This window comes from Coffea eugenioides, chromosome 1 (genome assembly GCF_003713205.1).
Source record: "Coffea eugenioides isolate CCC68of chromosome 1, Ceug_1.0, whole genome shotgun sequence".
Taxonomy (NCBI): Eukaryota; Viridiplantae; Streptophyta; class Magnoliopsida; order Gentianales; family Rubiaceae; genus Coffea; species Coffea eugenioides.
In genome coordinates this window covers 52,355,850-52,370,013 of record NC_040035.1, presented here as the reverse complement: position 1 = coordinate 52,370,013, position 14,164 = coordinate 52,355,850, and the positions used below count along the sequence as shown (strand labels likewise).

At 36.1% G+C, this 14,164-nt stretch overlaps 2 protein-coding genes across 7 annotated transcripts; one reads left to right on the top strand and one right to left on the bottom strand.

Annotated features, from left to right (window-relative positions):
* The first annotated feature begins 2,557 nt into the window (after window positions 1-2,557).
* On the top strand, window positions 2,558-5,068 carry LOC113775157. The gene is made up of 3 exons (XM_027319919.1): window positions 2,558-2,749; window positions 2,847-2,892; window positions 4,625-5,068. The coding sequence occupies exons 1-3, from the start codon at window positions 2,629-2,631 to the stop codon at window positions 4,626-4,628; spliced, it is 171 nt and encodes a 56-aa protein (XP_027175720.1). The 5' UTR covers window positions 2,558-2,628; the 3' UTR covers window positions 4,629-5,068.
* A 939-nt stretch (window positions 5,069-6,007) lies between these two features.
* LOC113778172 (UDP-glucuronic acid decarboxylase 5) lies at window positions 6,008-12,172 on the bottom strand. Of its 6 annotated transcripts, none has more exons than XM_027323501.1 (13): window positions 12,043-12,172; window positions 11,028-11,139; window positions 10,121-10,207; window positions 9,792-9,879; window positions 8,909-9,000; window positions 8,258-8,322; window positions 8,088-8,176; window positions 7,768-7,845; window positions 7,594-7,687; window positions 7,325-7,391; window positions 7,167-7,230; window positions 7,028-7,068; window positions 6,008-6,396 (listed from the first exon to the last, which is right to left on the bottom strand). In XM_027323501.1, the coding sequence occupies exons 2-13, from the start codon at window positions 11,115-11,117 to the stop codon at window positions 6,211-6,213; spliced, it is 1,041 nt and encodes a 346-aa protein (XP_027179302.1). In that variant the 5' UTR covers window positions 11,118-11,139; window positions 12,043-12,172; the 3' UTR covers window positions 6,008-6,210. The 6 variants fall into 6 exon arrangements, with proteins under 6 accessions (XP_027179302.1, XP_027179283.1, XP_027179311.1 ...); XM_027323482.1 differs by lacking the exon at window positions 12,043-12,172 and adding an exon at window positions 11,920-12,028; XM_027323510.1 differs by lacking the exon at window positions 12,043-12,172 and adding an exon at window positions 11,835-11,901.
* Window positions 12,173-14,164: the final 1,992 nt, after the last annotated feature.

Genomic DNA, 14,164 nt, shown 5'->3' with positions numbered 1-14,164 from the left:
GCACTTGGAATGTTTTTCAGTGGCAAGCAAAGATTCTCTTGATATGCTTACTCGGGGTTGCCCTGTGCTTGAAGAGCTATATTTAGATACAGTGGAATCTCGGACCAATTCAAGTCATGAGTTAGCTATCGTGGGCATATTTAGATACAAAACACTAGTTTCTTTGAGATTAAGCCGGCAAATTAGTCTGTATTTACGCAATTCAGCTTGTTTACCGAGTCTGAGGTGTTGAGATTGACAGATTTTATATTGGTATCTAAAGATTCCTTCCAGAGACTTATTGCCCTTTGCTTGAAGAACTATACTTGTATGGCTTCGATTGCTCGAACCATGCACGTGATGTTCTTCATATTTCTAGTCCTTCACTTAAAAAGCTATTGTTGAATTGTTATCTGAGGGATGAACACACTACTATTATGGAGTTGACTAGTCTACAGTGGTTATTCTACGTACCAAGCTGACGGTGGTGAACATGAGGTTTTCATAAATTCCCCAAATCTTCAAGTTCTAGACCATGTTGGTGATGCTGGTATTGTAAACTTTATGCAGTTAGAGCTATGTTAGTAGTTCAGTCAAGCTACAACAATTGAACTGAAATCAGCTTCTTACATGTTCAAGCAGCTTATCAGCTTATATGCAAAATGTGAAATCGCTTTCTTTTTTCAGCTTATTAGCAGCTTATCAGCTAATCTTGAGGCTCTTGTCTTTAGATAAAGTGAGTTGTAATGAACCTCTGTATTATACTACCCATCATAGTAGTTTTTCTGGTACTTAAATCTTTTTTAAAAATGAATATGTGTTTTGGAACCACTTGGAACAAGACTGGAGGGAGTTTCAGAGTCTTCTGCCGGCAGCTTTTCCAGTATCCTTCGTTGAACGTCTCGAGGTAATGGAGATCAAAGCATTCGTAATGCTTAATCATTCACAATATAGCTCTTTGGTTGAGTACTTTTTCGCAGAAAGGAAAATCTTTAACAAAAATGACTCTTGGTGCGTTGCTGTTGCCTTCAGATCCTAGCAGAATATCGTTCAATAAATGTCCGGAGAACTGTCAGATTGTATTCCAACAAGTGTATCATTGGCCTGAACCTGATTTTGAGTGATTCACATAGTAAAGATGACCTCTTCGAATTAGGATTTTGTTTGCACGTCTCTTTTTTTATTACATACAATTTACATGCGTACACATTCAGCAAGGTAAAGTTTACTAGTTTAGCAAACACTCGTCATTTATCAATGCAAGGACGCAAGGTTAACTAATTAGAGATCAAAAAAAAAAAAAAAAGATAGTTTCACAAGACAAGAGATGGTCATCCAAAATTCTTGTTTTTATTACCGCTAGTTGCAGGGGTTAGTAATTGCCAAAATCAGTTAGATAAACAAACAAAAATAATCCAATTATCGAAGTGCCCGGGGAAAAATCTATAAATGCTCTAGGTTCTTCTTTTTTTTTTTTTTTTTTTTTGGGATACGGAGATATACACTATACTTTGAACAGCAATACTGGAGCATGGTTTTAAAAGAAAATAATAATAATAATGGAGCATCCTAAAAATGAGAACCACAACCGCCCCGTGTATAGCATTCGCGTTTATCGTCTGCAGGGGTAAAGGCAGTGACGGAACTAGAAATTTTTTTTAAGAGGCCAAAATATTTTCTAACAAAATTATTTTAATATGTTGTGTTCAAAATAGTTTTCATCTATTTAAATATATGACATCTAAAAATATCAAATATTAACTTTAATTATAAGGTATGTCTATTTAAGACAAGAAATAAATTTTGATTAAATATCTTATAACATCACAAACCATCCAAGTTGCACGTAATGGAAAGTTGCTCTAATACATCACTTGACACTTGTGCAAAACACACACACACACATAACTATGCATTATATAAATATAACTAATTTTAATTAAAAAAGATAAAAGTATGTTAACATACTTTGCAATTTTAACCTCTTTTTTTTAAAATAAATTGAGGTTTACATTTTTTTCATAGAACTAAATTCATTTATAATTGAATTAGTGCTAAAATTTTCAGCAACTCCCTTTTTCTATGTATACAGTTAGGCAATCATTCAAAAAATTGGGTTAAGTTGTATATTTGTATATGGGCCAATAAAGTAATTATTTTTGTTTTACACATTGATAATTATAAATTGGGTCTTCTTATTATATATCAAATTGGCTCAATTTACTATAGTTCATCAAATTATATGTTTACTTTTTTTAAAGTTAAATAATTAGCATAATAAAAAATAAATAATATTTTAGAAGAAAAAAATTAATTCAAAAGTGGCTAATTGCGTGCGTACGTGCGCGCGCACACATGTATATACATACATATGTATATGAAATTAGATTAATTTTTCCTACACTAACAGTGTATATACTATCAGCGTTGGATGAATGACAACTATGCAAAATTTGAATTTGAAATTTAACTTTTGCACACATGTCATGAATCCAACGCTGATAGTGTATACACCGTCAGTGCAGGAAAAATTTATTCAATGAAATTTGGGTGGAATAGTATACACTTTGCCATAGCAAGCAAAAGGAGAGAGCGTGTGTGTGTGTGTGTGAAAGCAGCGTTTGGTGATAATTGAAATTGAAATTGAAGATGAGGCAATTCGATCCCTGGCCGGTTTTCTTCCGGAGAGAGTGGAGGCGCACTTGGCCGTTTCTTGTAGGTTTCGCCGTGGCCGGCACCGTTATTACGAAGTTCTCACTTGGCCTCACCGGTATCATTTCTCCCGGTGTTACGATTATGTCTTGCCCTAGTTGTGCAACATTTTTCCCCTCGATTTTAACCTCATTTTAATTTGATTTCTGATGCAGAGGAGGATGCCAAGAACTCTCCCTTCGTCCAGCGTCACCGCAACGCGTATGCTCCGTCAACATCCTAGCTTGATTTTGATTTTGTTTTCCCTGTCTTTGTCTAGTTTGTTTTAGTTTACTAATTGCTATGCGGACGTAGGTACTTTCTATACCATTTTCAGTTACTTGCCTCTTGGATTTGAGGAATTCCTTTGCAAAATTGTCTCGGGTTGATAGTTGACTTTGTGCCTAATTATTGAGCTTTTAATTATTTGCTTTTAATTGAAGTTACGGTTTTTGATATACTGAGCTGCTATGGAATCTTTTCATGTTCATCTTTTAAGGTTCTCAAAGTTTTTTTAGAAGATTGTGTCCCATGATGTTTGAAGTCATTTGACGTGCCTGAGAATGTTGCTGTGATTTTTAAAAGAAGAAGAAGAAGAAAAAAGTGAGCAGAAAGAAGGAGAAGTTGAAGTCAATTTCTTAGATTTGGACTTTAACATTTATATATTTATGGTAACCTAATAATAGCACAAATATGGTTTTAATTTAGAATAAAACTAGCAATGCCAGTGTAAACAAACCTATCTATTGTTTGTGGAGGGGGGCCGGGGGAGTGGGGGTTTGGGGCGCATTATGGTGAACACTAATAGCTATCAAGTAACATGGTTAACTACACGTTGGTCGAATGCATTTACGCTTTTGGGGTAATATGGAGTCCTTGACAGGTGAAATTTGCTAGTCAGCAGAAGTTAACTGCATATGATAGACTGCACTGGAGGGTTCCATTGAGTAACCACATATGGATTATCATGGAAGTGGAAATTTGGAATTTCTCCTTTCTGTTTTCATTGCATGTTGTTTGTTTGGGGTATATGATAGTGTCTGTAGGTCTAATCTAGTTATTGTATTTAGTCGTTACATTGTATTCTTACTGCAATTATTTTTGTGTCTGACCGGCTTACCTTCTATTAATTGTGTTGCTTAGTGTGGAATGTCCATGGCTTCTGAATTGGATGCACACTTGTGCCTGTAGTGAATTTGCAAATTGAATGTTATTGACAAAATCAAGCATTGTTATTGATTGGCTATAGAAACACTGTAGTAAGCTCAGGTCTAGGAGCACTATGTTAGACTTTATATTTGGATGCTCTCGAGTAGCTTCTTGAGTACTTCTATAAGTTTAGAGATGTGTCAGAGTCCGATTATGGCTCTAGTGACTCCTCCCTGTGCAGTTGCCATTTGGTATATCCTTTGAAAATTTAACCTTGAATCATGGGAATGGATCTTTAGATTTCATTGGATCTTTCAGTTCTGCAGAGGTTTCATGTTTTCTGTTTGTCTTGGTTCCTTGTTATTCAGTCAAAATCATCAAACTATAAGTCTAATCCCTTACATCTGGCAATGCAAACTTTGTGACTACTAATATCTTTTGTACGCTCAATGTGAGAGCACGGTCACCGCAATCACTCTCTGTTTTTTCCAGATGTTTTCTTGAGAAAATGTGGTTTGGTATTGAGAGTGCAAATACTTAGTACTGTCTGTTTGCTTGCTGGTCCTATACATTCCAGCAGTTAGCTGTGATCTGTTTCTGCACACCATATGTTGTCTGTTTTTGGGTTGAAGCTGCTATCTGTCTTTTGTTAGTGTGTGAATGGTCTCTTTGTGTTCGAATTAACCTCGATATACTACTGGATGAGGTGATTTCTTCTGTTCTTTCTGAAGTTGCTTTTGCTTGTGTGCTCTGTCACTTAATATTGTGTTCTAATTATTTGGTTTGATATTCTTGTGTTTTATAGGTGATATCTTGCGCTAGCACACCCTTTTAGTCACTTTGCTCGACGCTGAAGTGGAGTGGTTTCTTTCTTTCTTTCTTTGTTTTTCTTTTTCTTTTGGTGTTCTTCGCCAATTGTAATAACTATGAGACAAACACCAAACAGTTTGCTGCTTCCTACCTGAAAATATCGGTTGCTAAAACTGTTGAACACTAGAGCTGGAGGGTGTTACTTTTGATCAAATAAATGAACGACTTTCTTCTACCTTTAGATAAAGACCCAATGCTGATTTCATTAAAGGAGATGAAGCCTGCATTATTTGCTTGCAGTGGGGTGCTAATGGTGGGCACAGTGCCGAAGAGTTGATTTGTTTTACATGGCCTTTTCCGTTATAAACGGAAAGTGAGCTTGATAAACACATTAGCATACTTTATGCTGAATAATATAAGCTCCATATTTTGCTTCTGACTAATGTTACAGCAAGTCAACTTAAAGAGTTTTTCACGCATTTCAGAATTGGTCAATATGCTATTCTTCCTCCCTCAACCCCCCCCCCCCCTCCTTGCGGCGACTCCTTTTACTTAGCTTAGTTTGGGAGTTTAGGACAGAAAAGAGAAGAAGGGAAAACGTAAATGATGAGAGAAGAGAAGGGATTGTTATGATGTTTGGAAGTTTTGAGAATTAGTGGAATGATTTTGGATATGAAAGTCATTAATTGTTCAAAACCTTTTTAAGGATAAAATAGATATTTTAAACAAAATTTCACAAGCTTCCTCAAACTTTCTTTCTAGTTCTGTCCAATTTGGGAGGAAAATTATTGCCGACTATTCATCCTTTTGATCCTCCTATTTCCTTTCTTTTTTTTTTTTTACTAAAATCTCACAAGCAAATGAAAACTAAAACTTTCTCTTCTTTTTCTTTCTTTTCTGTCCAAATCCTCAACTCCCAAATGAAGCCTAAGAGTTCTTTGTCGTTCTCCAATTGCTTAGAGCTCTCTGCGCATTGTGTCTCCCTTATCTCTTCTTTTCTGTCCAAGTTCGATGAATTTGTCGTTGGAAAAGTAATCTTCTCTGCTCTACATCCGCCAGATAAAGACACACGGTGCGACATATATGGTATTCTGTTGCGTTTCACTCGTAGCCTTCAAGATGCCGTCCAGACCTCTCAGTGAAACTTAATTGTCTTTAATCTTCGTTATTCTGTGTCACGCACGCAGTTTGTGTGTGTGTTAGAGGAGTTAAATTCCCTAGTCTGATGTAAATAACTCGGTTACTTAGTTTTGTCATGTTAATGCAAAAAAAAAAAAAGGAATCTGTCTTAAGGTAAAATATGAAGCTTGTCTTCACCACTAAACACAAAACCAAAAAGCAGAAACTAATAAGAATAGAAATTCTTTTAATCAGTAACTGCAGCAAACTCAAAGGGACGGTTCTCCCAATTTATCCAATCATTATACGCAAACCTCATCTATAGGTAGTAACAGTAACATTATATGTAATAGCATTTCAACAAACCAGGTGACCAACGTAAGAAGCACATGCTTGTGTTGGGACCAATAACAAAATTTTTTAGGCACAACCACGTCAACTCTGGAAAAATACTCACTTAGTTCATTCCTTCTTGGAAACTCCAAGCCTCAGCCTAAAATCTTCCTCCATCAGGGGAAGGCCATCACGCAACTTGACTTTTGGCTCCCATCCCAGCAGTTCTTTTGCCGTTGTGATGTCTGGTTTTCTCTGACGTGGATCATCGGGTGTATTTTCCACCATCTTTATTTCAATGTTGGGGTTGATAAGCTGCAATCAAAGCGAAACAGAGCGGGCCAAACCCACACACACACACACAAAAAAAGAAGAAAAAAAAAAGTGAATAGTTGAGAATTCGAGCCCCGCATAAACAGGGAAAATCGTACTAAATATACGAAGCATGACTCAAAATTATACGAATGAATAAGTACATCTTAGTGCCTCGTCAAATCGGAGAAAGTGAGAATTTACTGCACAAGAAAACCCTGTTTGGTCGACCCTGGATTTAAGCTTGTTATAACACGTTAAAGTGCTACATTCATAGACTTCTAAGACATATTTGCTGACATTTTCTGGCAGGTATTCAATAATAATCAAAAGGATCTTCTGGTTTAGATTAACTATTGAACTGGTACGAGCGTTTGAGTACAATTGGGGTATATATGCTACTATAAAAGCTGCTGTTGTAGTGTGTGTATTTGAAGTAATCCTTTAAATTCAGGTAGAAGGTGGTTGTGGATATGATTGCTCACTTTGGTTGACGCATCTTTACCGTCACATGATTACAGCACTAAAATGATCAATGTTACAGATCAAAAGAAAGAAAATACAGTTTATACCAGGTAATGATTGATACGTAAAATTCGAAAAAGGATCCAAGTCAGTGAAATAAACGACTGACCTCTTTCACCGTCTCTGCAAGTTCAATCATGGTAAATTCACCTGCACAAGGCAAAATTTCCCAACCAGTGTGAGTGAAATGCTGCAGCTGCTTTAATCTCAAGCGATGTGTAATTTCTAGATCAGAATTTGTAATCAACCTGGATTTCCAATGTTGATTGGCCCTGTATGCTTCCCTTCCATGAGTCGGATAAGGCCATCAACCTTAAGTTTTCAAAGAAATCAAGCAAAATTGACAATCATAAGAACTTTCATAATCACGAACTACTCTGCAGGATGTACATTAGTTCAAACGTACCATATCAGACACATAGCAGAAACTGCGCGTCTGTGTTCCAGGAAGTTGCACAGTTAATGGTTCATCGCTGCAACAAAACATATCAAAGAGTCCAAGATGCTCAAGCCCCAAAATTGAGAAGAACTAAGGATTGCTGATTGCTATTCAGATTTCATGATCAGTTGATGAGAAAATTAGGAAAGCCAAAAGACTATTTCAGATTTCTTCTATTTTGCATGGACATAACTTGGCATGTCTTTCAATTAATTATCTATCTGCAAAAGACTTACCGAAGTGCCTGAGCTATGAAATTGCTGACCACACGCCCATCATCAATATTCATGCGAGGCCCATATGTGTTAAATATTCTGGCAATGCGTATTTCTGTTGAGAAACAAACAGTGTTAAGAGAATGGAAGCCGCTTTAGGATACAATGTGCGTCAACAAAGAAGCAGAAGCTTACCTATCCCATGCTGCCGATGATAATCAAACATCAAAGTCTCAGCCACCCGCTTTCCTTCATCGTAGCAACTCCGCACGCCTGTTACTCAAGTAAAAATATGATTGTTTCTAAACTGTCTTTGGTAAATTTTCTGAGAGTTGTAGAATGATAATGTAGAAAATGACAAGCAAATTTGTGCAAGTCTTTAGTATCATTTCATCGAGGAACAACATTATTATCAACACAGCTAGAAGATGAATGCATTTTGTCTATATGGCATAGGCTACATTTTATTTTCACCTTACATCATGAAACTCTAAGCACAGATCAGGAGGGCATACCAATAGGGTTGACATTGCCCCAGTAGCTCTCAGGTTGGGGATGCACAAGAGGATCACCATATACCTCTGAAGTTGATGTAAGCAAAATCCTATACATCAAAATGAATAATGAGAAGGTGAAGACACATGACCAAGCATTTTACCAACATTAGACGTAAAATTATTCCAACCTTGCTCCAACCCGCTTGGCAAGTCCTAGCATGTTAAGAGTGCCTATAACATTAGTCTTTATTGTCTGCAACCAAATCAAGTTTCAAGATTAGCAGATCCTTGATCATTCAATCATCATTATCAGCTGCATCAATCGTTTTATTATAGTGCAAGGTTTCCAGATAATTCAAGGCAAGAGTCATCTGTTAATAGCACTTTTCAACTAACAACTATCTGCAAGATTGACTGCAGCAGATAACATCCAATGAGGATTTTTGATACTTGTGAAAAGCCAAAAAAAAATAAAATAAAATGACCATGAAAGGTAAGGAACAGTTCTATATCAACAAGTAAAGGACTTTCTTCTCTATTATGTTATCACGGTTATTTTCCCATCAATTCATATAAACACACAAGTAGGTCTAAAAGCATTTCCATCTTTCCCTCCCTCCCTCCCTCTCATAGTTATTTTAATGAGTTTTAGGTAGAAAACGCCTTCAATAAAGCTAGAGTCTAGTGCTTCAGAACCAGCAAAGGTGAATTTCCATGAGAAGTGGCTCTCAAAATATAGGCAGAGAGTATTGTGGGAAAGAAACTATGTCAACCAAAATCAGTCCGCAAGGGATTACAAAAGGGTATAACTCATTAAATGACTCATTAAAATTACGCACCTTCACAGGATTGTATTTATAAAAAATTGGAGATGCAGGGCAAGCAAGATGATATATTTGATCAACCTCAACCAATAATGGCTCTGTAACATCTGCAACAAGCGAAGTAGAGTGTCAGCACACAGAGAAGTATCTCTTAACAGGAGAAATGCAGTATAGATAGCAAAAAGTACTGTCATTTTCCTAGTATATGGCTATAACGTGTCAAACTACAAAAAAGTAAGCAGAGGCCTGGGCGGAAAATCTTAAAAATCACTCGTCAAACAATTATGGCAAGTGTTGCTTAATGCTTTTTGGTGGCCATTTAGAAGGCAGAGAAGCAGATACGATGGTAGAAAACCAAAAGATGCAGGAGAAGGTAAACAGGAAAACCAAAAGAGATAAACTTTCAATGCTACGTAGCGTACTTACTCTGTTTTAGGAGGGAAGAATGATTAAGAGGTAGAGATAATGCAGCCATGAGTATTGAGCATATCTTTGATTGCTATGTCAGCCTAACATCCTATGATTGCCTACCACTCTAATATATGTTTCTGCCAGGAGTCTGTTATACCATTTGAGCCATTTGGACATTTCAGGACTGATCCTATAAATCCGAATGTAAGGCCAGCTACAAGAGGTCACCTTAATTTTTCAGAAAAACATTTGTTTATCAAGGAGAACACCTACTACTTAGGATAGGACAGACATATTGCCTAGGTATCAGAATTTGACACATGAGAACATCTGTAAACATTTGCGAGACGGTATAGTATGACTACAATCAGCCAGTGTTTTGATGGTCTATTCAGAAAGTAAGCATTCTCACAAAAGTTGAATCTGTTGGATATTGAGTCTTAACATGCTAACACATATAAATTGGGTAAAATTGGCCACAAGTTACCATGACGAATGAGCTCAAATCTGGGATGTCCAATCCACTTTTTGAGATTATCCTTTGAGCCAGTGAAGTAATTATCAGCAACAATTACCTGTTAGATAGTTGCAAGGCAGAAATTCCTCTCTCAGATATTTAATTCAATAACTGAAACAAGGATACTGGGAAATCACTTTACTGAGAAAGTATTGCCTTAGGATTCTTTAGAACATTTGATAAAAAATAAAAAGTATTCTTTAAAACAGATTATCAATTTTATACATAGTAAATCAAGTATTGAAGTGAAATAAATCAGGACAATAGGAAAACAGAGAAGATTAGGTTGACCACTTAACCTCATTCTTTTCATTTTCCATCAACTTGTCCACTAGGTGGGATCCAATAAATCCAGCCCCTCCAGTAACCAAAATTCTCATATTTGGCTGGCAGAAATGATAAGAGGAATCAATAAATATTGCAGGAACCAAACAAGATTACAAGTGAGTGCAGGAATGTCAGTGGAGCTAAAGAGAAACTACTGCAAAGTAATCACAAAGCCCTTACATCAAGCAAATCAAACTATCTCATTCTACCATTTAGTACTGAAAATACCCGCCAAATGAATTTACTAATATCTTTCCAAATCTAGCCAAGGAGGACCTCTAACACAGACCCAGGACCCTTTCTCGAGTTGCCTACAATTAAAAATTGCAAGCAAGGGGAAACTGTAAGGTATTGCACCATCATACATTCAAAGTCTCAAATTCCTTCAGAAATGTTGCTGCTAATTTGAATGTGCTAGCTTATCAGCAATTAAAGCAGATACAGATTCAGCATTCTGTCACTAACCAGAATAACTCATTGCATCAAGAAAAATGATGTTCTGACTACACTATGTTACATCATTCTCTATCATTAACTGCTGATGGAACAAGGAAACCAAAAACCACTCCAGGTCAATTTGAGCATGTGAGAACATTTCCTTGTCCTGCAGAAAACTAAACTAATTCGATTTTTACACATTATTCCTTTTATTATTTTTTTATATATTATTTTGAGAGTCACCGTATATCAAAAGACAAGAAATTGAGGTAACAAATAGAAAAAGAATAAAAGATCACTAATAAACTGTCCAGCATGCAAGCAGGGCAATATTCATACATTTCAATAACGTAATTTAAAAAAAAAAAAAAAAAAGAATCAGGGGACCATGGATTCCAATTCCTATTGAAAATTTTTGTTTGGGGGAGGGGGCAATTTAACCTGAAAGAACTTTGAGAACCGCAATGGTGATGGAGTTGGAGGTGGCTTTTTTGTTGCTTGATGCTCCCCATTGGCAGAATTTTTTGCCATTGTGCAGATCCCTTATCAAGACCTACCAAAATAACAATAATAATAATCAATACTACTGTTTCCATTCATACATCACACTCAAACATATGCAAATATGAGAACTCCCCCACCATCACAACCACAAGATGAACAATTTTGCTCTGATTAATCAGTGTTCAGTTCTGATGCAGTCAGTTGCTAAACTTGATATTCAATAAGAGCTCAAAGCAACTCAGAGACATGAACAACTTGACATATTCCAATTCCTTCTAAGAACTCAAATTAATAAGTAATTCAATTAAATCTCAGATCAAGAAAATCAATGACAATTCACAGACCTGAGATCACTGACAGCAGACAAAAGTTGAGAACTTTGTCACACTACCTCTGTTACTTTGTACTCCACAAGCCTCATAAACTCGGAAGTACATATATATGCACACACATTCAATTAGTTTTTTTTTTTAAAGCTAAAGAAAAATAAAGAACAAAAAAGTATCTTTCACCAAACGATGCCAACCGGAACTGCTACAAAATTACGAACATCCAATAAAGAGCTATTTATTAAAAAAAAAAAAGAATAAGAGAGAGAGAGAGTACAAAGAAGAATGCTTCAGACGAACGAAACTTGAAAGGTATGTTTCACGCCTCATCAAACAACGGAAACAAAAACAGTGGCCAAAATCAGATACCAAACTGACTACTCCAGCCCACCAAACTTGTCAAGCAAACACTCACCCCACACCCTCTTTTTTCTGGATCCCAAGAGTCTCAAAAGTAAAAGAAAATCCCCAGTTCAATTGCTGCTACTTGCTAGTATTACCTGTTGCTATAAAATAAAAGAATCAAATCGGGTAGTGGCGAATTTTGATTAGCAGTAATAGATAGAAGTACTACATAGAAACAGAGGACGCGGGAATAACTCCAGTAAGGGAAGCTCAATTACTTGTGAGATATGCCGTTGGAATCTCCTCTTTAAAAAAATTCCTCCTTGACGTTTTACTAGTCCAACTTCTAGACTAGTTCAAATCTTTTCTTTTTAAACTCTTCTTTCTCTCTCTCTTTTGGTGGGGGTTGGGAGGTGTCCTTTTACGTCCTGCGAGTAGTTGTATTGGAAGAATAATAGAAGACTGGGGGTGGGGGTCTTTCTTCTTTATCGTCATCTTTTTTTCTTTTTTTTTTTGGAGAGAGAGAGAGAGGGGGGGGGGGGGAATGGGGAGTTGGGGGGAATTGAGGGGTTTAAGAGAGATTTACGAAGTGTCGTGCATGGGAGGGGGTCTTGTCTTGTCTGGTTGTGAGTTTGACTCGTCTTGTCTGATACTTGTCCTGCGGTGATATGGTTTTTTCCGCAGGTATAAACTCGCACACTCAATTAAATTAGAAACAATCCGAAAGTAACAGTTTGTCCTGCGGTGATATGGGGGGAGGCATTTTGTGGGATACAGGGCAGAGACGGTCATCAGGTAGATCATCCCTGAGTTGCTCTCATGGTCAAGATTTGGCCTCAAAAATTTATATGGTTCAGATCATTTCTTGTACCTCATTTTTAACAACGTATGTGGGGCTCACAAAAATTTATTCTAAAATTACACGTTGTGCAAACAAAGTTACGCCATTGTTTTAGGACCGTCCCTGAGCAGTTCATGGTCAAGATTTGGTCCCAAAAATTTATATGGTCCAAATCACTTATTGTACCTTGTCAGCAACGATATATTTGTATAATCTACTCTATCCTAATCTAAGAGGGGGAGGGGGAGCCTAAGAAAGCTGTTGTAGGGACTAGTGGATATACAGAACTAACTAAACCAATATGGTATCCATTCTTCTCGTTCAGAGAAAACAACAGAATGAAGAAACATATTATAGATATCTATATACGTTGGAAGAAAAGGGTAGCCTATCGCATCAGAAGTGACTGGTATGTCCTGTAAATCTTAGCAATAGTCAACCAATAGGTTTTAACTTTCGTGATATACACGCATTTTGCAACTATTATGTTTACAAACAACAGTAGTAGTTTTGGCAAGTCAGCAACAAATTTGGCTAAGTGGTAATTATTCAGACCCATAGCATCAACAAACCATCACCAATCGTAATTATAAAATGCATGAGATATTAGTGATAGATGTCAACCACAATATCTTTCCCTTTAACAGACTTTGATGATTAACAACTACTTAATTAGATGTCCAATTGAATGAGTTTGCCTAAACAAAAGGGCTTAACAAGTTTGAAATATATAGAGTGTGTTTGGATATTAGATTATTTGATAGGAGATTATTTGAAATAATTACTGTAGCACTTTTTTGTAATGCGATATATGTGAGATAAAAAGATGGTTGGAAATTGTGTGTATGATGTAAGCAAAACAAAATTTGGGACTTTTATTTGAAAGTCTTGCAATCCAAACACACTTTTACGATGTGATGTGTGTGAGATTAAAAAGTGATTAAAAAAATAGAAAAGTGTGTTAAAATATGTGTTTGTAATGCAAGTTTTTTTGACAACTAATTCCTATCTAGACGCAACCATTTTACTTTCAATTCATGGTTATCATGATACATTACCAACCCTTGTGATTATACCATTAGAAATGAACATCTTTTTCCAAAAACGGTGAATAGATATCAAGTTCTATCAGTTTGTTAGATTCACTTTTGCCTTGACATCTTTTCCCACCCCTTATGATTATATTAGACATGAACATCTTTCCCAGGAAACGGTGAATAGATTTCAAGTTCTATCATTTTGTTAGATTCACTTTTACCTTGACTTCTTTCCTATCAAATTACTCAAAACCTCAACTTGTCTTAGGACATTCCCTTTTTTTTTTTTTTAGAAAATGTTATTTGCATTCTCATTTTTGTTAATCATATTTTCACTACCATTTTAATCATATAGTTTTTATTTATTAAATTATATGATAAAACAAATGGTGAAAATGCAAATAACATTCTCTTTTTTTTTTTGGCTTTTTACAAACTGCCACCAGTGTTTAAAAAGATTATATTTATGATTCAAAAAAATCCATGTATATATTTATCAATATGCGCCAAAATTAGCAACTA

Excerpts from the sequence above, each read along its gene's own strand:
- LOC113778172 (XM_027323501.1), bottom strand. The coding sequence starts at position 11,117 with ATGGCAAAAAATTCTGCCAATGGGGAGCATCAAGCAACAAAAAAGCCA. Across the intron at positions 10,208-11,027 it reads GGTTCTCAAAGTTCTTTCAG|CCAAATATGAGAATTTTGGT; the intron begins GTTAAATTGCCC and ends CATTTCTGCCAG. Across the intron at positions 6,397-7,027 it reads TTGCAGAGACGGTGAAAGAG|CTTATCAACCCCAACATTGA; the intron begins GTCAGTCGTTTA and ends CTTTGATTGCAG.
- LOC113775157 (XM_027319919.1), top strand. The coding sequence starts at position 2,629 with ATGAGGCAATTCGATCCCTGGCCGGTTTTCTTCCGGAGAGAGTGGAGG. Across the intron at positions 2,750-2,846 it reads GTTCTCACTTGGCCTCACCG|AGGAGGATGCCAAGAACTCT; the intron begins GTATCATTTCTC and ends TTTCTGATGCAG.